The following is a 25,975-nucleotide window of genomic DNA, read 5'->3' on the forward strand; positions in this document are numbered from 1 at the left end:
GAAAACATTTAGGAAGTAAAGTTTTATTAACTATTTATGATGAAAGAATTCAAAATATAGAAAAAAGTATGATAGCAAGTACAGAAGTTGATATGAATGATAATAATGGAATTATATATTGTAATCCAGATTTTTTATTTACAATAAAAGATTTTTCAGAAAAAATTAAGATAGGAATTCAAACACATGGATATGAAGATGTTGTTTCAGGAGAAAACCTATTAATAAGTATAGGATTTTTAGAAAGATGTAGTAATAACTCTCAAACAAAATATAAACTTTATATTGATAAAGTAATAAATTTAATGAGTAGTAAAGGAATAAAAATGATTAAACCTAAGACTTATGATTCAGAACTTTTAGCAGGTTTAGAATGGAATTTAGAAAAATTTTTAGAAAATCAAGAACCAATTTTAGTTCCTCAAGAAACTATTACATATAAAGATTTATATGGAAGAACTAGTTTAAGGTTTGGTAATTATAGTCATATAAATAGAAATAATGATTCAGAAACAGAATCCAATAATGAAGAATAAGTTGAAGAATTTATTAATAAAGTAGAAATAGAAATTGAAGATAGAATTTATTATCCGAAAGAATTAGAAATGAATTTATCTCCTACAGAAATTTTAAAATTAGAAAATTATTTGTTTTTAAATAAACAAATAGGAGAAACAGAATATTTATATTATGATAATTTTAAAAATATTAGAATAGGAACTAATATAGAAGAAAATGATAATATAACAGAAATATCAGAAAATAGTAACTATAAGGAATTAGTAGATGAAGTAATGCAAACTAAAACAGAACCAGAACCATATCAATATCATAGTGGTCATCCTCCTAGAATACCTTATACAAATTATAATGATAAAGAAAGAAACTATATAGCTAGAGGAAAAGTTAGACCTTTAGAACCTAAAATAGAATTTCAGACACCTTATAAACCACAATTATTAAATATTACAGCACATGATCCTCAGACTTGGAATAATATAATAGAAGTTTGGAAGAATACGGTATTAGGTCATTATATTAGATTAGCAGATAATATGGAACCATTAGAAATGTATAGATATTTAGAAACTTTTTTAGGAGAAAGTACTAAAATTACATGGGAAGCTTATAAAAGAGATAAACAATCAGAATTTGAAGCACTTGTATTACTAGGAAATAATCCTTATAATTTTTTTAGTAAAATACATGAATTATTAACAGGAGCAGATCCTAATACAGGACAATTAATAATTCAAAATAAAGCTATTAGAAATTTAGAACAGCTTAGCTTAAATAGATGGACTAATGGTAAAGAAGTTAAACAGTTTTTAAATGAATATTATTATTTAGTTTCTATTTCAGGGAATACTTTTAATCAAGAAATAGGGAAAAAATTATTTCATAAATTACCAGGTCCTTTAGGATTAGAAATAACAAAGAAATGGAATGAAAATAAAAGTGTTAAAGAAAGACCAGATCAATTATGGAGTATAGGAATTAGAACACAATTTATAATGCATTGTTTAGAAGAAAAATGTATTGAATTACAAATACAGAATCAACTTAAAAAGACAGATTATAAGTTTTGTAAAGATATTTATACACCTCAAACTTATGGAAATAATTACAAAGAAAAGAATAAAAGAAAATATGATAATAAGAAAAATTATCAACCTTATAGAAAAAGATATTATCTTAGAAAATCTAATAGAAGAAAGCCTTATTTAGATGAAAGTAGACATGTTAGAAAATTTAAACCAGAAAGAAATTATCCTAATAAATTAAATTGTTATGTTTGTGGAGAATCAGATCATTTAGCTAAAACATGTCCAAGAAAGATAAATAATAATGATAAAAGAAGTACTTTAGTAGAATGTACTAATGAAGATTTATTAGAAATAGATGAATATATCTCAGATAAAGAGTCAGTATATAGTATTATATCAATAGATGATTATAATAATAATAATAATTTAGAAGAACAATCAGATTATGAAAATTTTATACAAGAATTTTCAAATATTAAAAACTTATCAGACTCAGATGAAGAATTAGAACTTATGGATATAGAATTAGAATGTGAACATAATTGGATAAAAGAAACAGGATCAGATAGTATACCATGTTTTATATGTAAATGGTATCCTAGTAAAAAATTAAGAGTTAAATGTAAAAATTGTTTTTTAGAAGCTTGTAAAAAATGTTTAATACAAAAAGAATTAATAGAATCTGAAGAAGAACATAATGATATAATTCAAATAGAATTATCAGAAATAAAAATATTAAGAAAAAGGATAGAAAATTTAGAAGATATGCAAAGATATATTTTACAGAAATTAGAATTTTTTGAAATTAATAAAAAAGGAAAAAATCCAGAAATAATTCCTGAACAATCAGAATTAGTTCAAGTTTTTTGTAATTCAGAAAAATTAAAAAGTATTAAAGTAAAATGTCTTCCTAAAAATCCTATACTTATTAATAAGTTTTCTCCTGAAACAACATCTTCATATCCATGTGTTTGAATTCCTATCTTAATTTTTTCTGAAAAATCTTTTATAGTTAATAGAAAATCTGGATTACATATTACAGCACATGATCCTCAGACTTGGAATAATATTATAGAAGTTTGGAAGAATACAATAATAGGACATTATATTAGATTATCAGATAATATGGAAACATTAGAAATGTAGATAGAATAATATCCCACAAAAATATTTTGAGATTTTGATATTTTGTTTTAAACTACAGATGGATCATTCCTGTAGGTATGTTTATAGTTCTAAGATATGGTGCTGAATTGTCTAAAAATAAAATTATTTTTAATTTTTTTCCCCTTTCATAGGGCGGGTTCAGGGCCAGGTGAGCGGGGGCATCCTCACCCCACCTCACCCCATGACCCTGCGACAGGGTGCCTACTCCGTCTCCACCAATCCTTTCAGGCGGGTATTTTTGCCCCGCCTTTTTTGGCCGTCACTACCAACTACGGGCTCAACAATCATTTATGCGAACACTGTTCCAACTTTCCTGGATTTTGCAGTTTGGTTCCCAATCATCTAAAATTGACAGTTTCTATCCCCTCGCTTTAAACCCACATAACTTTTAATTAACCATTCCAATTGTGATCAAATTTTTGCTTTGAAGTTCGAACTTAATTATATTTCCAATTGTATATCATTTTCCCTATGAAGATCTTTGTAACAAATCTTGTATACTAATTTCTCGCGTGCTCCGCACATAAGTTCCTCGTTTTGCATCTTTTTGGTCATTTTATGTACAAACTTCATTCCTATTGTATCTATTATCTTCATGTCCATATACATCATAGAAGGGCTATTTACAACATTCTTTTTACGTTATCTCCTCGTGCATCCTAGTTTTTTTGCTATGGAGTTTGTTATGGAGAAGCAAAGGACACTAATGTTTGTTTAGATCGGTCCCAAACCTCATACACTTGGAGAACTATTAATACTCTCAATTCTGCTAAATACATTTGCACTAATGAGCTTGGCAATGCTCGAAGAAAAAAATAGAGTGCGTGTCAAAGAACTATAAGAACGTGTTATAACAAATTTTTGATTAGACAACTTATCTTGTTAGACTTGATAATTTCTTAACTTGCTATGGTGAAAGATTAAGTTTGCTCTTGAAGGAACTAAAGAATAGTGACGTAGCGGAAGGTTATAGAAAAGATAAGCAAATCTCACAAAGATGAAAATCTCACAAAATTTTTATTTCTCTCAATCAATGTGATAACAATTGGGCTTACAATACTTTTTATAGTGGAAAGCATAAAAAAATTAGGAAAAAAATTAAATCATATAAGATAAACATTTCCTCATTTTATATGCATTTTGTTTAACATGGGGTTGAGTAATATTTCAATAATCGAATCTTGTCATAAAGTGAATAAAAGGGATAGGATAAATCCCCCCTGCCTCAATCCAATCGTTACATAGATTTCTAATTCTTCAAAAAAAAACAAAAAAAAAAATACCAAAAAAAAAAAAAAAAAAAAAAGGATAACTAAAAGCCTAAACGAAGAAATTTGCCCGATAAATTGGCCCTACGTCAGGAGCGAAGATCTGAGTGTTGTTCATTGACCTGTTTCCAATCAAATTTGACTAAAATTTCATAAAAAATGGGCAACCCCAAAATTTCTCCAAAAATCGAGAAATTGCCTATTTCTGTTTGCGCCAGTCCCACTTTTCCATAAAATCTAATTTCTTCTCCACCAAATCAAAAAGTTGCAACTACAAGTGAAGTCGATGTTAAGGGGCTAAAATAACATGTTATAATCAGTGAATCAATTATTCATACTTTTTGAGGTCGAATGAAAAGATATTTAGAAACACAATAAAAATTGGCACTTAAAAACATTCCTTTTTAGATCTTTTTTTGATAGTTAAGTCGTCCTCTTTCTTTATAAGCTGTTAATTGATTTCGTGCCTACCCTAAGACTAAGGGGGGAACTGCATGTCCTACTAGTCGGATAGAAGCCTACCCACCTACCAGACTTCTCACACGGCTATATGATCAAATATCAGGTCTCCGACCCTTAGCTAAACTTGTACATAGAACAGAGAGCTAGCGTGTACGCTCGTGACTCCTAGGTAGGTGGCACGAGTGACGTCTTCCTCACTTCGGAGTTGTGAAGGCGTACTGCCTAGCAAAGCAAAGGTAGGTCATAGACTAAAGTAGACAGACTCTCCTACATCGTGATATGAACATACGAGTAATACTCGCAAGGATGAATAATAACTATTAAGTGGATTTCAAGACCCCAATATAACTGTAGTATTTATCCATAAAGTTATATATAGTAGTTACTATCCCTAATTTCCATAGAATTTTGCTATTTGTAATCGGATGTTGGCACGCCCGGACACATATAGCACCTCTCATTTCCATATCCTCTATTTCACTTGACCTTGGGTGTAACAAAACTAATGGCCCGGCCCAGTTAACTGCAAAAAATCTTTTCATTATCCGATTCTCTTTGGAACCAAAGCAGCACACTCTCTCTCACACAATAACACTGCAGAAAATGGCTTGTGCAACAGCAGCGGTATCTTTGCAATTCTCATCTTCACTTATCAACAATGAAGCTAAACTATCTTCTTCCCATGCTTCTCTCATGGGAGCCCCGCTTACCTCACACCACTCCTTTTCTCTCTACAGTGCGTTTTTTTTTTTTTTTTTTAATATGTTACATTTATTTGTAGTATATATACATGTTTATCTAGTGTCTAAATTTTTCCTACTGTAATTTCATTTGAACTGATTATGGGTTTGATTGGTCATGAAAAATCTTGTCTCAGAGCCTTTTTTAACTTCATTTTCTTATAGATTTTGGGCTCATAAGTAATAAGATACTCTAGTATTCTATTGTATATTTTTTTCATACTTCTATAATTGCCCACCTAATATTAGAGTTCTTAACACATTGGATTTTCCCTGCTTATCAAAGTGAATTTTGGTCTGTGTGCCTTGGTTGCTTAGCTTCTTGGAATTAAATGGGTTAATTTTCTTGTAAATATCTTGAAAAATTAGATAAAGGATCAAACTTTACAAGGCAGCTTGTCATTTATGCGAAAAGGGTATCGGGTTTGGAGGAGGCCATCAGAATCAGAAGGTACCGTCTGCTTATATAGGCTTAGTAGCATTTAGTTTCTTCCTGAAATTAATTATTAGTTGTTTTAGAGTCTTAATGTAGCTAAATACAGATGGGTTTTCCTGTCATTGTTGTCTTAAAAGCGCGTTAATTTATACCAGATTAGATGCAAGTCTTGGGCTGTGAGTGTGACATTTGATATTATTGAAGAAGAAATATTTTAGAATGGTCTTTTTGTGTTGCAAAATTGTGCTCTTACGCTGGGGATCGATTTAAAATGAATTGTTGTTTAAGTTTCTGAAAAATTACATTAATGAATATCCCTGAAGAATTTATTCCTTTTGAATGATATTGAATGGTGCTACCTTCTCCTTTATCCCCTTTGATTTCTTCATTTCAGGTTATCATAATTTTATTTTGTTTTCTTGTAATCTTGACTTAAGCATAAAGCGATGCTTATACTTTTACTTTCAAATGGCTGAATGCTTAAAAATGTAAGATTTCAGAATTCTGGAATTTTTTGTGCTTATTAGTTCCATTAAGTGTAACTGTTATAATGTATAATGGAAGTCGCCTCTAATAAATGTTGGATATCTATACTGTTTATGATATGTTGATTATATTGCTTGCAGCATTGCTTCTGTTACACTATTTATTGTCCTGAACATTGAGATGATTCTAGTTTCTTCATTTTTTATTTTTATTACCATTCTCCATTGACACAGGGAACGCGAGCTTCGAACTTCAACATCATCTAGCAGAAGGCCTCCCTTGAGACGTGGAAAGGTATCACAGCAGCTTCCTGTGCCTGATCATATACCACAACCTCCTTATGTAAGCTCAAAGTTATTGCCAGAAATCTCAAGTCAACATCAAATTCATGATCCTGAAGGAATTGCTCGCATGAGGGCTGCTTGCGAGCTTGCTGCTCGGGTGGTAGACTATGCTGGAACACTTGTTAGGGTGAGAATTTATTTTACGCTTTTATATTTTAGTGCAAGGACTTGATGCTCCTATGGAATGCCAATACCTTATTGTTATCGCTCTTCAATCTAATGATTATAATTTATAGTCATCAGTTTCACTTTGTTGCCATGGATAGTTCATTTTATCTTATACCTATTAAAAGCAAATTTATATTTAAGTAAACAATTTTATATGTAGACCTGCTGAATAATTCTGTATTTGCCTGTCTAGAAAAAAAAAAAAAAACTGCTTTGAGTGTATGCATTATCCTTAAAAGCAGTTCAAATTCCTGTTCTGCTTCTTATGCATTGGCTAACTCTTTTGGTATATCATAAGCATGAATTCTTTGGTAAACACTGTGTTATGGAAATGTTGAGTTTTGATCAAGCAAGACTTGAAAATTTATTTACTAATCCCCATATGATTAAAAGTGAAATTCTAAATATTACTGCAACATGTGCTGTGTTATATGAGATGTAAAATTGGAATATTAAGAAACTGCCTCTACATAAAGAGTGTCAATAAAGTGACAATCTTCAGAATGATTTGCAATAAACCAAGAAGGAAAGAGTAAGACATGAAAATATTTGCATGTTAGCTAAAGATGCATTGTTGGAAATAAATTGTGCGAGAAGTTTTTGGTGCACTCCACCAAGGTTGTTAGATCTACCAATTAAGAAAAGTAATGTGACTAATGTATCATTGGCAAACCTAGTGGAAGAGGTTGACCTCAAGTTGCATGAAATGAGACAATTAGAAAGTATTCAAACCTTTGTTTGTTGAAATTGGAGGTCCTCGATAGAATGGAGTTGAAAGGAAGGATATATATAACTACCTTCATGTTAATATGAGAAGTATTTGTTGACTTAATTATAATTATATTTGTAAATATTGCATACTCAAAAGTTCCAACAAGTCGAAAATAATTATTTTAACTACTACAAATGGGTGTTGAAATTGGATACTTGTGCAACATTTAAAAAGTGGCTTCATTGGAATTGTCTATGCATCGTAGATATAAAAGCACTGAACTGGAAAGTAAGCTGCCAAGTGCTTACCAGATGAGATTTCCTGATGCGGAAATTAATATGTTTATTGCTGAACAATTCATTTTAATGCTTTATTGGGTTGCATGGCTTGCAATTTTCTTCTCTGTTGAGAAATAGTTTCAGCCTTTCAGGCAACTGGGATTTATTTTTTTTTATTTTTTTTGTGATTGGAGGGTGGGGTGGGGGGTGGATGAGATAGCCAAAGTTTCCAATGTTGTGTATATAAAATGGACGATGTCCCAAGAAATCACATTCCAACTCCGTCCTGTTGGCTTCTGTCTATTAACTCAATTCCAGCATCTTATCTGTCATTGCGAATGCACTTTTCCTAGGTCTAAAACTAAGCGAGGGAAGAGAAGAATTATTTTTGAGAAATTAACTAAGGGAAAATGGGTACTTTATTACAATAACCACATGAGAATGTATTCATATTACAACAAAAAAATCATGTCTCCTGGAGGGAATCTTCTACATTGATACCACCATCTAGGTCCCTTGGAGGCTGGGGTTCGACCTGCAGAACCATACAACACGAGCTACATGATATAGGCTGAACAAGTAAAGATTATGCATACTCATGCGTGAAATTGAGAATCATGTGGTTCTCAAAAATATCATCGTGCTGAGAAATCATCATCCTTGCTCATTCTTTTTGCAAGTATTGTGCTGAATTATTATTATGAAAATTGTATATTCAGCTCATTTCCCAATTGCTATCATGACCACATACCCATTATAAACTAGAAACTGGTGTCATTTGTCTCATTACATCAAAACTCCAAATCACGATCCTATGGCTCATCCCAAAGCATCATAATACATTGTCAATCATAGCACGTCATTATATGCGATAGCAAAAGGTGTCATTTCTCATTTCTTTATCAAGAAATACATGCTTGTCATCAGAAATTATTCCATGCTTGGGTTTTCATTTCACTATAAAACATGCACTGTAAAAGTGTGTTCTCATAGTCATGCTATGTTAAGGGTACGCTATAAATTTCATATCATAGGCATCAAATCTCATCATTGTAAAATATATATGAACTTATCTTAGTCACGTCTCATCATAATGTAAATAGGCCTGTACCACAAAATTCTTGTCTTGTTAAACATTTATCATGCATTTCTTGGTTAAATTTACATTTAACAACCTTAAAGCATAGTCAATGCCATAAACACAAGGCATAGGGCTGAACGCCAACAATGTAGGCATGCGTACTTTTGTCCTTGGTATAAATACTGTGTGATTGATTAGATGGCCAGAGAATTGATATTCTCCATGGTATTATTACTTGTTTCTGCACCGGTGCTAATTTCGTGTTTCCTCCCTTGTAAAAATTTAATTGACTTTTGATATTGCATGTTAATATTTCTACCTTATATATGAACTAAAGCAAAGTCATTTTCTTTCCCTCAAAAATTTTACAAAAAAAATGTGCACCATGTCAAATATTATTTATTTGCTATATGATAACTTGTTACATGGTTCGTTACACGCTATTCACTCTCATCTCAGCCATCAATAACAACGAATGAAATCGATATAGCTGTACACCAAATGATCGTAGATGCTGGTGCTTATCCGTCGCCTCTTGGCTATGGAGGTTTTCCAAAAAGTGTTTGCACATCAGTTAATGAGTGTATGTGCCATGGGATACCCGATTCTCGCCAACTACAGGTCTTGTATGCTCTATCATTGGCAATCTCTGCCGAGTCCAATTAACTTCCTACATTTTAATATGATCGTTTGGCATGCAGGATGGCGATATAATAAACATTGATGTGACAGTTTACTTAAATGTAAGTTATTGATCAATAAGTTTGGCATTCTCTGTTTTATATATTGATTTGCAATAAACTATTACTTATTTTCCTTAGCTAGTCAAAATGTTAATAAAAATCAAATTATCAATGATCCTAGAGAATAATAGGATTTCTGATTGTTTTTTAAACGTGACCTTGCTTCCAAGTACCTGAGCAGAATCTTAGTACAACATATTTACCATTTCAATATTGTATTTGGCTTTACTGTTTGCTGAAATATGTCTCCAACCCTGACTTGTGGACTTGTCTCACAAATTTGAAATTTTTCGAGGAGTTATTGTTTGAGTATAAGAGGCGAACAAATTGACCTGGGGGTGTTACTTTTACAATTTTGTGGCAAACTGAAAAAATATAGCTTCAGCTTCTTTCAGAGATTTTGGTTCGAACTTTAGCTTTTGAAGTAGAGAACTTCAAGAAAAGACGCAGACAAAGTGTGTCAAAGAAAATAAGTAAATGGAAAATGTAATAATAAGAGAATGTTAAATGTGGATAAGGAAAGTGAGCCTTCCTTGGGCAAGATGAAGCGAACATTGACTGAAACTACTGGGCGATAACCATTTTATTGTTAAAATAATAATTTATTTTATAATTGCTTGTACATGGATATGCGGCTTTTCATGCATCTCTTTTCTTTTAGATGGGTTAATATATAAAAAATTTGTTTCCTATTCACCAATTTAGTTTGCAGTATATTCTAATCTTCTCCAATGAATATATCACTTTTCAAATACTAAATAGAGTTAACGTCATACGTGTGGATGCAGAATGAAGAAAATTTTAAATGTTTTAGTTAAAAACACTCATCGACTCTTTCAAATCATTCCCTCTGAATTTCCTACAAAGTTAAGATTGACTTTTTGCTGTTGACATGTTTGTTATCTGTGTCAGGGTTATCATGGAGACACATCTAAGACTTTTCTTTGCGGCAATGTGAATGATGCCATGAAACGTCTTGTAAAGGTAAATTTAGCTTTTACTTGTAGAAAGGAAAAAAATAGTATTTTATTCGTTCTTCAAATAGTTTTAGATAATGAGACTAAGAAATGATGAATTGAAGTTAGAAGTTCGAAGCAATTTGACTCGAAATGTTTTACATTTAGCAGAACTAGGTTAGAATAAATAGAATGTGCTTATAGTAGGAATAAGGATAATAGTGTAGTCACAGTAGAGTATCATGTTGTCCTCAATAGTAATTTTTCTGATATTGAGGTTCGGTTATTGATAATGAGAGCAAATTTGAAAAGGATTCAATGCATAAGATCAGAGCCAGTTGAGCAAAATGGAGAATTATTACAGAGATTCTAAATGATTGGAAGATACTGATACAAGTTAAAGGTAAATTCTACAAAACAGTTATTAGACAATCAGTTCTCCGTGCTACTCCGAGTTTTTGGCCATTAATTTATGTAGTTAAATGCAAGTTTGTGGGAACATCTAGCTTGTTACTATTGTCATTTGTCTGAGTCATAATTTTATTTTATAAGTGACAGCCTTACGCTAGCCCACGGAGGCTAGGAAGTAAACTTCTGCTTTACAACTGTATTTACATCCAGTTTTCATGATTGCAATTGTATCATTGATTTTTTAGCGAAGCATTGTGCCATCTATACATATGTGAGTCCTAATTTCCTGTTTTTGTTTTTTCCATGGCAGGTGACAGAAGAATGCTTGTATAAAGGCATTTCTGTTTGCAAAGATGGTACTCTTTTTAGGAAAATTGGGAAGAGGATCAGGTACATGTATTATCTCAACTTTACATCTCTGGGAGAGAAAACTCAATTTTGCTATCAATATCCTATGATGGGAATTGCATAAAAAAGTGGTACCCGTAAGGCAACGTTTTACTAACTTATTCAGTTATCATACCGCTTATATACGACGATCTTTAGGCACTTGAGGCTCTGTTTCATCCAGCATTCCTGTTGTGAAGTATTTTGAGTCTAGATCAATGGTCCATTGTTTTATAAGTTTTCACGTTGTTGATAATTTTTGTATGGGTAAATATTATTTAGATTTATAAACATTTCTGTACATCTGTCTTTTTTCAGCAGATTCGTTTTCTAGCCATGTTGTTCCACTTGGTCTGGTACACGTACTATGACATACATGGCCGTATACGTGAATGATATTGTAATGTTGGTTATTAGTACTTACAGAGATGATATTGATATTATAAGCATATATCAAGCAAACTATCTCTTTAAAGTTTTATGATGAAAAAATACACAAAGGACATATCTTGAATTAACAAAATGGTGAAAGATGAGGTAAAGCTATTTCTGTCATCCTTGATTTTGCTTGTCTATGTTTTCACTTATTTCAATTTCAAAACAAGTCAGGTTTATTTAATTTGTCAAGGGTTTCCATTTTCTTTTCCTTAAATAAATAAGATTATGAAAATATGCCCACATACCTGTAAGAGCAATGCTATAAGTACAGATTTTGTATTTCAGTTAAAAAAATCTGTAATTGCAGATTAATTGTACCTGTAAAGGGCAGTTGTATCACTGTTCTTAAAAATATGACAGTTAGGGAACTAGAACTGAGTAAAAATTAGTGCAGTGCATTATAGTGCAAGATAATTCCTACCCCTGATAGAGTAAATAGTAGCTTTATCTCTGTTAGAACAAACCCTGCATCATCATTTTGAGAAAGCACAGTCCCTATCACCTTTTTTTATGTCGATATATTTGTTATTTAAACAACCTATTACATGTACAAGCAACGATACAAAACCCTATCTTATAATTTATACTCAAGAAACTGGTTTACCATTCTATGATGACCTGGGCAGTTAAAAAATAGGGTTAAATATTGCAAAATAGGGTCTTTGATTTGCAAATTTTTTCTATCAGTATGCATACCATTTCTATGGTTAAGTTCCATTCTAAGATCATGTGACAACTACTTGGAAACTTGGATGATACAGTGAAATAATGCAAAATCTGTTCTTTTTAATGCAAAACCATTCTCTAGCAATTTATACCATGCTTGTGTTTTTTCATGAACTTTATTTACTTAGACCTCGCTTGTTTATTTTCTCAGCGAACATGCTGAAAAATTTGGTTACGGCGTGGTGGATCGTTTTGTTGGACATGGCATTGGGACCGTATTTCATTCTGAACCTCTTATATTTCACCACCGTGCGTAACTTATCTTTCAGATATGCTCATTTACCAAGTGATATATATATATATAAATATATATTGATTGATTTACCATATTAAACATTCCTTAGCCCCCGTTTGAGCCCCATTATTTCTCATTACATTAAATTAAATTTTTTCTCTCTCCTACTTTTAACCACACAATCTTCAATAAAATAATATTACACGTAAATCAAAAACTTTTCAACCACTCATTTTTCAAAAAAGCACTATTCAGTTCATTATAATTTACAAATAATGAGGCTCAAACGGGGGCTTAGTTTGGTAGGCTATTTAGCTCTCTCCTAATTTAGGAGGTTATTTATCATCTTTACCTCCGTTCATTGTATATCAATAGTTGAATAGAGAAATAAACAATAATCAATTTTACACAATCATTCGTGTGTCACTCTCTTCATGGTATCAAAGCTAGGTTCGAAATCAACCTAGCAATCAATGACAACCAACAGTAAGGATTTTACAACTTTTGAATCCTCTCTAAGTGATATAGAAATTATCTCCTTGATGGGCTCCAACAATGTCGAAAATCCTTTTTTTTCAACTTTCTATTGAAAAATTGAATGGAAGGAATTTTTGAGCATGGGCTCAATCTATCAAATTGATAATTCAAGGCAAAGGAAAACTAGGTTACCTAACTGGTGACACCAAGCAGTTGACTGAAACCACTCTTTTTCAGAAGTGGAAGTCTGAGAATGCCATGATAACCACATGACTCGTAGATTCCATGATCCCATCTAAAGGGAAAACATAGCTATTTCTGCCGATAGCAAAGGAGGTATGGGAAGCAGTGAAAGAAACCTACTTGTCGAATGAAGAGAAGAAGTATAACAATTTTATTCTTAATTCATTGATTATTCATTACAACCCTATACATCAATATATAGTGCAATACAATGAGAAAGAAGTAAAGAAATATTCTAACTTAAGAAGGGAAAAAATATTCTTAAATTTACTCTAATTATACCATATACAAAAGATTACAATCAATCCCTAATTGATTAAATTGGGATTTTTACACTTCCCTCAAGTTAGATCATAGATATTGATCATATCCAACTTGTAGATAAAATCATTGAATACTTGTCTTTGTAGTCCTTTAGTGAATACATCAACAGTATGTTCTTTGGTAGGGATGTAGATCATGCATATAATTCCATCTTCAACCTTCTCTTTGATGAAGTGTCTGTCCACCTTTACATGTTTGGTTCTGTGATGTTGAACTGGATTGAGTGAGATATTGATAGCTGCTTTGTTATCACAAAATGACGAGGATATATTAGTTTGCTCAAGGAAGCTAAAGCCAAAGGAGAACCTCATACCTGAAGCACCAAGAGCGTAGAAACTGATGATAGCTTTAGATTCTCATGAGTTTAAATCTCCAGATATCAATCTACCTATTGCACTTAGAAAATAAACTAGGTACTCTTCACTCCATCTCTAGATTCATATCATATAATACTCTATCTACAGTGTTCCGCACTTTAACATCTAACCTTTACCGTACAGCAATTCCAAAAAATATTCAGGAAGCATTAAAATGTCTAAAATGGAAGAAAGCAGTGATGGAAGAAATGCAAGCTCTACTAAAAAAATTAAACTTGTGATGTTATGGATCTACCGAAAGCAAAGAGACCCGTGGATTGTAAATGGGTGTCCAATGTAAAATATAAGGCTGATGAGACAATGGAAAGATACAAAGCCTGCATTGTGGTAAAGGGGTATACACAAACCGACGGCATAGACTATATAGACATTTGCACCGGTGGCAAAGCTCAATACCATACGAGTCCTCTTGTCTTTCGCAGTCAATTTGGATTGGCTATTTCAACAACGCTTAACATTAAAAACGCATTTCTAAATGGAGAATTGTAGGAAAAAGTGCTCATGACACTACCACCATGCTTCTATCTAAATGAAGAAAATCGAGTTTGTAAACTCAAACAATCCCTATATGGCCTCAAGCAATCTCTAGGAGCATGGTTTGATCGATTTGCTAAAGTGTTGAAAAGTCAGAGCTATCTGCAAGGACAATCAGATCACATTATGTTCTTCTAATAATCAAAGAGTGGTAAGAAAACAATTTTAATTGCATATGTAAATGATATAGTTCTAACTGGAGACAATATAACTGAGATGGAAAAATTGAATGAACACGTAGCAACGGAATTCGAGGTAAAAGACCTAAGACAAATAAGATATTTCTTGGGAAGGGAGTCGCAAGTCTCACAATGAAAAATACATTCATGATCTCCTATCTGAAATAGGCATGCTTGGATGTAAACCAAGCGATACACCAATTGATATAGGAAGAAAAGGAGATGCTGGAAAGCCAGTCGAGAAAGATAAATATCAACGACTAGTAGAGAGGTTAATCTATTTGTCTCACACTAGAGTAGACATTGTATCTGCGGTAAGTGTGGTAAGCCAACATATGTATTCACCGAATGAAGCTCATTTGGAAGCAGTATATCGAATCCTCAAGTATCTAAAAAGCTCCTCTGGAAAGGGATTATAATTCAAGAAAAATAAAGGTAAAGAAATAGCAATATTCACAGATGCAGATTCAGTTGGTTCCACAGAAGATAGAATATCAACTACTGGCTACTATACTTTGTATGGAGAGACTTGGTAACTTGGAGAAGCAAAAAACAAAATGTAGTAGCAAGAAGAAGTGTTGAAGTCAAGTTTACAGCTGTTGTGCAAGGAATATGTGAATGGTTGTGGTTAAAGAAACTATTGAAAGAACTACATGTCTCTGTGAAACTTCCCATCAAACTATACTGTGATAACAAGGCAACAATATTTCTTTGAATCCAATACAACACGATTAAACCAAATACGTTGAGGTAGACAGACATTTTATCAAGAAAAAAGTCAAAGATATAGTTATTTGTATGACGTATGCCCTAACAAAAGAACAAACAGCAAATATCTTCACCAAAGGATTTCCACAACAAAGTTTTGATGATTTTATTTACAAGTTGGATATGGTCAATATTTACCATCCAACTTGAGGGGAAGTGTAGAGACCTGCTTTTAATTGTTGATTGATTGATGTACCGTAATTAAACTTTCCTTAGTTTGGTAGGCTAATTAGCTCTCTCCTAATTTAGGAGATTGTTTACCATCTTTAGCTCCATTCATTATATATAAATAGTTGAACAGATGAAATAAACAATAATCAATTTCACACAGTCATTCGTGTGTGATTCTCTTCAATTTGTATGTCTTCCTGTCAATACATTATGGCAATTATGCCCAATTTTGTACCAGGTTTGCTAATTACCAAACATTGTTGTCCTTTTGGAGTATGTTTCCTTTCCCAAGCCAACTACACAACATTCTCTGTATATGCTTCTCAATCATGCAAAATTTGCACTCCATCTGGGATTGAATTACCCCATTTCCTTTTTGAGCACTCTTAAGAATAATGTCATCTTTCCTAGGATAGACATGTTTTGCCCTGAAGTACAACACTTGAAGATTTATCAGCTAAAGATGAAATTCAAAACCATGTACCATCTTATTCTCCTGTATAATGAGCCTGCTTTAATTGGAATGTTCAGTCTAAACAGATATTAAACAAGAAATGTTTAGCCCATGTTTGAGCCACATTATTTTCATGGGAATCAATTTGAATAGTGTATTGATAGGAAATGCGTGGTTAAAAAATAAGAAAAAGTTTTGGATTTGCGTGTAATATTATTTTATTAAAGAATATGTAGTTGAAACGGTGTCAAATCATTGTTTAAAAATGTATTTTTTTGAAAGAATGTGGGTCAAACAGAAAGCCTTTGTTTGATCCACATTCTTATCAAAATACATTTTTCTCCTTCTTTTCATCCACACAATATTTAATAAAATAATACTATACGTAAATCAAAAAAATTTCCTTATTTTTTAACCACACATTCTCCAAACTATTTCAAAATACATTTTTAACCCAAAATGATGCTCAAACAAGGGCTTAGTATGATACTTTTGGCATCTCTTCAAAGAGTATTTCAAGATCGTCAAAAATTTAGGTACATCAGATACTATAAGCTTGCCATCATGTTATAATTTTATTATTATTTTTTTTAATCAAGGACACATTTATATTATTTGTGCATTTTGTCTTTTATCAGTTATTATGTAGTCCTGTAACTTTAATTTCTTATGTAGGCAATGACAAGGCTGGTCATATGGTTGAAGGGCAAACATTTACCATTGGTGAGTGTCATGCATTTGAATTATAAATATCAAATAGGTTTCTCAATTGGAAGAACCTACGACTTCTTGTTTCGTGACCCTAAATAACATTGAAACATAGCAAAATACTGACTGTTACTGAAAACTGGGAAATTTGCCATTGCCTGAGATGAGAAGCTGAAGTTCATTGTGATGTAGATATCTTTAATTTTTCACTTTGAAATTTGTATAAATCTTTGTTTGAGCAACTCGAAAAGGAAAAGTTTCAACTTTTGCACGTTCAATTAATTTTCACCCTCACAATGGATTACTTTCTTTTGACTGATCACTTTATTATGTTCATATGGGAGGAAATTCTGTATCGGGTTGTGGTCATTAAAAAGCAGCACTGCTTTTAGTGGGATGACAAATTCCTTTGCAGAAACTTCTTTACTGAAGTTACACTCATATTAAGGTTCCACATTTTCAACAAAAAGTAGGGTAAACTTTTTTATGACAAAATGTTTCCGAAGATGTATAGTTCTTAATGGCACACACATCCAGAACTATAATTACGAAATTTCTGTAATATTCGTTTATAATCTTTTGCATCTTAAGAACAAACATCCTTGCTCTCGGGGACACCCGTTGTCTGAATAGATTTCTCAAGATTTGTTATGAGTATTCTATGAAGCTGAGTTTCTATCGTTTGTTGCAGAACCAATTCTTACCTTGGGAAGCACGAAATGTACTACATGGGAGGACAATTGGACAACTTTAACAGCCGATGGCAGTCCTGCTGCACAGTTCGAGCATACAATTTTGATCACAAGAACTGGCGCCGAAATTTTAACGACATATTGAAGAAATCGATTCATATTCTTCCAGTTTTTTTGGAATGTACAGAGTGATGGTTGCATTTTTCACTTTGGAATTCTTCTCCAAAACTATTCCAGATGGACGGGATGTTTTCAAAGAGACAAATGGCATCTATGTAGACAAGAGAAGTGCAATTATTATGGTTTTGCCGTGTTACCTTACTTGTCATGTGTTATAACTACAAAAACTGTTCTGTAAGGCAGCAATCTGTAACATTTTTGGACCCACAAAATAGTATACCGGCTGCTATGTAAGCAATGCAAAAGAAAGTTGTTCTAATTAACGTTGTATATAGTTTCTTTGTTGTGCTTTCAACTATAATTTTCTATCATTACCAAATATTCCTATTTAATAAAGCATCCGGCAGAATTAAACAAGAGGCGTGAAAAGTTTGCTCATTTATCTTTTCTAGTTCCACATAGCCATCTGAAGTGAGCAAGGATTCTAGAAGTGGCACTAACCGACACAATTGGGTGGTTAAGACTTTAAAAACAGAAAAAGAAAAATGAAAAAGAAAGAATTTAAATTAGATTCCATGGAGGAAAGACCTGAGTTTCCTTCCTGCACCTAAGTTGTCAACTTCTTGGAGCTCAGGACAGTCAGCCATTATTTATTTTTCATTAATTTGAGTAGCTGGAATGGTTAATTTGGGGGTACTTTTCAAATGAGTTGAGTCAAAGAACAAGTTTTGCACTTTGATCAATTTTTTTTTTTTTTTTTATTCACCACATTGGCCTCTTGTGTTTAAAAAGACAATTGTGCCCTTATTATGTTCCATAATTACAAAAACATGTTAAATCTTTGAAAGACAATAATATCCTAAAAAGTTTAAATAAATTTAATCAGTTCCTCACGTAAATTTTAAAATCAATTTTGCCTATCAGTTTCTTCAATACAGTTAAAAAGAAATCTCCTCTTCCATCTACAAGAACACTGAAATCTCACAAAATTATCAAAGGTTCAACAAAAAAAATTACTCACAGTCGGCACTCGAAATTGGTAAGTGTAAATACATATTTTTAATTTCGTTTTAGTTAAAGTAGTATACTGTTTGAATCTTTAAATCTTATTTCGACAAAGGTAGATGAATTATTACAGTATTAAATACAGATGTATTATTTTTTTTAGCGAAAATCAAGAAAAAAATTCATCTGTATGCATATTATTTCAGGAAAAATTCATAGTATTTCGTTGGAAAAAAATTCTAGCCGGCCCGGACGAATGGGCCTCCGCCCTTTTTTTGTTATTTAATTATTTTTTTAATGTTTAAGATTTTATAATTTATTTGTTCATATTTAATGTATATTGTTTATTCTAAATATTAATAAATATTTAATACTAATTGAAATAAATATTTTTGAAACAATTAAAATAATCAATGAATTATTATAAATATAAAATTAAATTAAATATGAAATGAACAATTTAAAAAATTATGTATTAATTCCTTATGTTTAATCTATTATCTAATATTTATAATTTGTGGCAGATATGTCATCAGCATATGTCCCAATTTGTTATTTCGGTAAATTTCAAAAGAATGAAAATGCTCAGTGGAAATGAAAATGAACGAGTGAAGGAGATGTGTTAAAGTAATTTTTATAACAAGGAGTACATCGTTTACAAAAATGTACCATGATATACAAAACATGCTTAACGTCGATCTCTCTCAGTACGATATGGAATTGAGATTTTTGTTTCATAAGCATTCAATCATTCCAATTCCACCTATGAAAGTTACTTCTAAAGTGGAGATGAAGCATCTAATTAAATTGAACCAAGGTCGAAAGTCGACTCCTATTTGCATAACTTTATTAAGGAAGAATGTTCCTGAGGGTAAATGCGTAGTTTCCGATGAAGAGAATTGTAATGTAAATGATATTTGGGATACAATTCAGATTGTTTGTGAAGATGATGTGGTTATTCTCGAGACCACTGCCACTCACCATGATCACATTGTTACGCACAGAATTCCATCGATAGTTGAATATAGCAAGAATGAAAACGCATTTACAAACGAGGATTTGATTGCTTTATCCCGTATGAGACATGAATCGGGTGGGAGCTCACAGGTCTGACCGAGTACACGGTCCTCTAATTCTTCACGTGTGATTCCTGATGATGAAGATGTGTATGCCGAGCAACTGTTCGAATCAAAGAAAGAATTGCAAGAAGTTGTGCACTGGATTGCTTTAAGGCATAATTTCGAGTTTAAAGTGAAGAAATCAAACAAGTCGACGTACACAATTATCTGCATTAACAATAGCTGCCATTGATGTTTGCGAGGGACGAAGATGGACACGAATGAGTTCTTTGTAGTTCGTAAGTATGCACAATAACATACTTGCGAAGTGGGTATTCATCGAAATGATCATAGGCAGGCCCGATAATGATTCATTGGTCGAGAAATAATGCACAAGTTTCAGAACCCACGAACGATCTACAGACATTTGGATATCATTAATGACGTTAGGCGAGAGTACGAGGTGGTCATGAGTTATCAGAATGCTTGAAAGGTCAAAGAATGTGCATTGGAGGACTTGATGGGTTCGACTGAAGAGAGTTATGCTAAATTAGTCAAGTATTTTATTGTTTAGGTGTTTATTTCTTTGTTATTTTAATTGTTAATTATTTTATTTTAATTGTTTATGTAATTATGTAATTCAATTGTTTATTTAATATGTAATTAATTATTTGATTGAATTGTTTATTTTTCCGTTCATTTCATATTGAATAGATTATCTAAATTATAATTATTGTTTATTTACATTGGCCAAGTATTGCTATAACATGGGAAGAATTAATACTGGATTGACATTTTTTATTGAGAAGGATAACGATAATCGCTTCAAGTATTTCTTTATAGCTCTTAGACAATGCGTTCGAGAATTTCGAAATGCAATACGATCCCTAATCCTAGTCGACGGCACAACCCTTAAGGCGAGATACGGAGGCAAGTTGATTACTGCATCATGTCAAGATACCAACATCCAAATTTATCCTTTTACGTTTAGCATAGTCGACGAAGAAAATGATCTAGCAATGAGTTGATTTTTCACGAAGTTGAGGGAAATAATTGGGGATGTCAAAAACCTTACATTCGTAATCGATCGAGGGCAGTCAATAATAAATGATATCGCCGAAATCTTCCTCGAGGCACATCATGGTTATTATATGTACCATATACAAGGAAACCTGAAGACCAGGTATCGAGACAAGGACATCATTGTGTTGTTTAGGAAAGTTACAGAGACTTACAATTTTGAAGAGTTTGAGAAGTTCATGGTCGAAAGAGACAATAAATTGCATGCTGCATGGGAGTATATAACGGAGATGGGGATCGAACATTGGGCACGATCACATTTCCCAAGACGTTGATATAACATGATGACGTCGAACAATGCAGAGCGTTTAACGCTTTATTCAAGAAAAATTGAGAGTTACCAATTCTGGCAATGATTGAGAACATTCGTGACAAGCTACAATAGTGGTTTCATGATCGACGTGAGGAGTCACAGAGTTGTACAAGTGTACTAACCCCGGCTTAGGAAGATAAACTCTTCAAGACTCTAAATGTGGCGAGAAAAGTATATGTAGAACCACTGGATCAATTTCGCTTCTCCGTGAGATGTGTACGTAATTTCGGATACATCGTGGACTTGAATGATAATACGTGCACGTGTAGACAGTTTCAGTTGGAGAGTTTTCCGTGTACACATACAGTGGCAGTGGCTATGCGTAGAGGATTTCCACCACACACCATATGCAGTGCGTATTACATGACTGATTATTGGAAAGCAGCGTATGCAGAGATAATATTTCCTGTACCAAACGAAGTCGAGTGGGAAGTTCCCAACCACATTCTCCCACTGCATAACTTGTCGTCACCAGTAGTCGAACCATGTACTCCTGGGCGTACACGTACGTCTAGAATACCATCTATCGAAGAGTTTTCCCAGCCTTGTAGGTGCGGTGCAACAAGGCATACTAGAAGATATTGTATAAGTCAGATTTCTCTGCATGACAATGTAACAGATGTATAATTTTACATTTGTTAATAACTATTGGCAATGTAATTATTTATAACATTGACGTTAATTATTTATGCATATTATTTATATTAATTATTAGATTTAGTTTTTATTTAAACATTAATTTCATTTGTTATTCACATTATTTATACATATTATTGATGTTAATTATTTGAAGTCGGAGTATTCAAAATTTTTTTAGACACACTGTGTTCTCCACAATACGCACAAACATTATTAATAAACACATAAGCTGTAAAATAAATAATTAAATATTACATAAATAATCAACATTTTACAATTCTTTCGTAATTATGAATGAATGAATAAAATGTACAATGTTCAAATAAATGTAAAAATATGTACAATTATTTGTGGATCCCCATTAAATTCAAACAAATCGCATGCTAATTTATTTCTCCAATTTTGTATACATGTCTGGTTGATTGCATCAACCTTATGTGCTACAATAAAAAATTCTATGTACTTGATGACGAACATGTCGCAATCACCCATACAATTAAACAATATTGTATTAGCACATCACAATCTAGTTAGAACCTAAGTTGTAAATTAAAAAAATAAAATCATAAACACTTACGATATTTGCTGCCTTGTCGTCGTCATGTCCCATACGGTGGCCAATCTCTCCTGCATAGAGATGTTTGCTCGTGGATCCATCATGGGAACGATTACAGATAACGACTCCAGATTTCGCTCGAGCTAACCTTGTGTCAGACATAAATGATCGGGGTCGTACACATATATAGTGGAGTCAGCGAATACGATCTCCACTGCAATGTAGTGATGATTCATGCACACTGACGTGTATAGCTGCGTACAGCCCTCCCATGACTTTCCTCCGATACTCGGCCATATCCCTACGACACACTCCATTATATATGCCGGCAGCATGTACTCATTATCCATAGCTTGGAGCGACTAGTACTCAATGTCAACGGCACGAACGAACTCTGTGTTCAATATGAGTCGGCTAGGAATCTTGAAGAATTTTGGATGTCTTTTAGCTCGATCTCGTAGCAAATTCATAGTCAAGTCGATGTACTGCATCAAGAAACACCGATAAAAAAGGAGTTATTCCATGAATTTGATTCAAAAATCAAAATTGAACATACATAATAAATAACAATATTTTAATTTCTCTTACATCGTCGGCGAGCCAAGCCCTCGAAGTGGTGATGTTGTGAAACTACTTGTAAGCGTTTGAGATCGTCTTCTGAGCAATCACGCGGCTGACCCAAAAAAAAATAAGGACAGAAATTTTAGTTACAAGAAGTATACATGTATCAGCGTCTGCGTATCGTACTAATTCTATAAAACACAAAACTTACTCGGGCCTAATTGCTCTCCACTCCATCTCGAAGGCTTTCTACTTCGCATGGTCCACCTCCCTGAATAAATTGGGGTGATTCACATCGATGGACCTCTTCCTTTTCGCCTCCGCGGTAAAGGGAGAAACGACGAACTGTGATGGCACACTTGGCCTCTTGCCAACCACCAGCTCTGATACGTAAACAGCACGCGTCTTCTCCTCCTCCGTCTCGGGGATCTCCATCTCCCCGACCATCAGGACCACCCCTTCGCCTGCTATCGGGACTACCTCCTCCGACATATAGACTACATTTGGCGAGTCTAGCATCCTCTAGGGTACCACATCTACCTCCGGAACCCCCCAACATCCTCGGGTATCCCCTGCAGGGGCACTCCCACCTTCTCTGGTATCCCTTCTACCTCGGGTGACGTTCTCTCGGGTACCACCTCCACTTCCGGTACCCTCTCCTCCTTCTCCTCAGGTATCCCTTCTACATCGGGTGACATCCTCTCGGGTACCACCTCCATCTCCGGTACCCTTTCCTCCTCCGACACCCCCTCGGCATCCCCGAGTACCCTCTCCTCCTCCGATATCCCTTCCGCCTCCTCCGTCCCCATCGTGTCATTTAAAAATGAATCGAATGCAACAACTGATGGCCACGATGCGTCAACATACCCCATCTGACTCTTTCCCCCCTGATAACCACTGACCCCTCCGTCATGATAGCTGCCAGCCCCTCCGTCCCGATAACCGCCAGTCCCTCCGTCACCCCATTCGTCCCGGTACCAACCTATCCCTTCGCCATCTCCTCGATCCCCATAGTTGTCCGCCCCACGCAAGCCTGCTATGTCACCACGTATCGCTGCAACCTCAGCATGAAGGTCTCCTAACCAGCTTGTAAAATCGCGACATCATATCGTAACTCTGCCAAATCTCCAAACCCGGCTTGTAGCATCGCGACATCATCCCGTAACTTTGCCATGTCTCCTCTCACCTCCGTCAGGAGTTCAAACAAATCAATCGTAGAAGCACGATGACTAGATGCAGGAGGTGATACTGGACGGCCTTCCTAAAAAAATAACTGTTACAAATGAATAACTTAACACAAAAATTGAAACGACAATCGATAAATTATTTTGAAGTAACGTACTCTATCTCGATCGACGCTGAACTCAGGCATCTGAACCTCTAGCGTAGCCGAACATGATCTCCTCGGCGGAGGTGACATCCTTGCCGGACCTGATCTCCTCGGTGGAGGTGACATCGTCGACGGAGGTAATACTGAACGACTCTCCTGAAAAATAAATATTACAAGTGAAGCACTTAAATACAAGATCAAAGCGATATTCAACATATCCTGCACAGTAACATACCCTGTCTCGATCCACTCTGGACTCACGCATCTCGTCATCATGCGCAGTCGGAACCGACAATTCGCGAATATAAAGCTGACTCTCCTCCTCGTTCGACGTTGCCAACTCAGTGAGAACTTCAAGCTGACATTTCACAGTTAATGACTGTGTATTGAAATTGTAAAAGAATATACAAAATAAATCGCAAATGTAAAATACGTACCTCAGGATCATCGAGGACAGTCGATAACTGTCTGACAAGCGGCTTGTCTTGTGCTCATCAGTGATGCATCCGAGGGCAGCATGTCTCTCCTCTCCTCGCATACCGACTGGCCAAGATGGGGACAGTCTCATACACTCATATCTGTAGCAATTACAATTATGATGTATAAAATTCAAGGAAAAAAAGCGTAGGTAATTCATTAACTTAAACATATACTTGCAGCGCCAACGGCAATCCATGTACATCGTACTTGCAATCGGGCTTATCCCCCTTAGGCATCGAAAACCGTTTCCTAAACACGCGTAATGTATCTAGAAAACATCTCCGACCCCATGGGTAGTTGTTGAAGGCATCAATGTCATCAACAACCTTCAAATGAAAAATGTCAATCGATGTCTTCTTGTGATGACACCGAAATATGCTCTCAATGATAAGCACCAAGCCCAGCTTCAACCTATTAGACATCTGATCACATCTCCTTAATGCATCTCCCAACTGCGCTAGGATAGCTGTCGTCTGTCCACGAAAATATTTATTTAACAGCCTCCTGTTCCTCGGAACACGGGCCCTCGCCTTTTCTTCGTCCGTACATCGCAATCCAGTGACGAGGGCAAACTCAAATATGGAGAACGTCGCTACCTTGTCCCCAAGATCAAAATGAAGGATGTCTCCGTCAACTGGCTTCAGCAACCAACAAAGCAGGGCATCGAGCAGCTGCCCAGACCTTTGTACATCACGCAACGAATACAATGACCATAAGCATGATCAACGTAACATGTTCTTGTGCTCGTCATCCAGCAAATCTAATACCAAAGTGAAGCTCGTAAAGTTACAATTTCACGTAACTTTACCGGGGATCTGTCTGACAACGTTGTCCAGATGATATTCCATTCTATAAAATTTCAAATATTAGAACTCTGTGCAAATAATGTTCGATAAACCAAAATTTTTGTTGATAGATAATTGATAAACAAAAATATTACAAAAAGAAACTAACACACTGCTACTATATGCAATAACCAAATGATAGCGGAATAAAGAAAATGAACGTAAATTACTATTTTCCGTATACTTAATTTGCTGATTTGATTGATATTTTAATTTCCTAATTTAGTTGCTTATTTTTATTATTGTACAAATGTTTAAATATTTATTTAAATTCTTTATGCATATTAATTATTTAATATTTAATTATCTTACTAACACTTATTTTGATCGTTTATTTTAATATTTTAATTGCTTATTTTAATTATTTTTCTAACACTTAATTTAATTTTTTATTTTTAATTAATGTTTAAATACTTATTTTAATTCTTTATGCATATTGCTTATTTGATATTTACAAATTTATTTTAATTGCTTTG

The 25,975-nt window shown here is 33.8% G+C and overlaps 1 protein-coding gene across 1 annotated transcript; it reads left to right on the forward strand.

The window, feature by feature from the left end:
• Window positions 1–326: 326 nt before the first annotated feature.
• On the forward strand, window positions 327–17,993 carry LOC111398382. The gene is made up of 17 exons (XM_023025295.1): window positions 327–474; window positions 718–1,104; window positions 1,222–1,308; window positions 2,560–2,689; window positions 2,752–2,768; window positions 2,846–2,946; window positions 4,460–4,547; window positions 4,827–5,180; window positions 5,554–5,635; window positions 6,340–6,577; window positions 9,149–9,310; window positions 9,391–9,432; window positions 10,345–10,416; window positions 11,110–11,189; window positions 12,502–12,599; window positions 16,788–16,835; window positions 17,512–17,993. Exons 1-17 carry the CDS (start codon window positions 327–329, stop codon window positions 17,655–17,657), a joined length of 2,280 nt encoding a protein of 759 aa, XP_022881063.1. The 3' UTR covers window positions 17,658–17,993.
• The last annotated feature ends 7,982 nt before the right edge of the window (window positions 17,994–25,975 follow it).

Source organism: Olea europaea, chromosome 8, assembly GCF_002742605.1.
Source record: "Olea europaea var. sylvestris chromosome 8, O_europaea_v1, whole genome shotgun sequence".
NCBI classification, from domain to species: Eukaryota; Viridiplantae; Streptophyta; class Magnoliopsida; order Lamiales; family Oleaceae; genus Olea; species Olea europaea.

Excerpts from the sequence above, each read along its gene's own strand:
- LOC111398382 (XM_023025295.1), top strand. The coding sequence starts at position 327 with ATGATTAAACCTAAGACTTATGATTCAGAACTTTTAGCAGGTTTAGAA. Across the intron at positions 1,105-1,221 it reads AGAAACTTTTTTAGGAGAAA|GAGCAGATCCTAATACAGGA; the intron begins GTACTAAAATTA and ends AATTATTAACAG. Across the intron at positions 11,190-12,501 it reads AAAATTGGGAAGAGGATCAG|CGAACATGCTGAAAAATTTG; the intron begins GTACATGTATTA and ends TTATTTTCTCAG.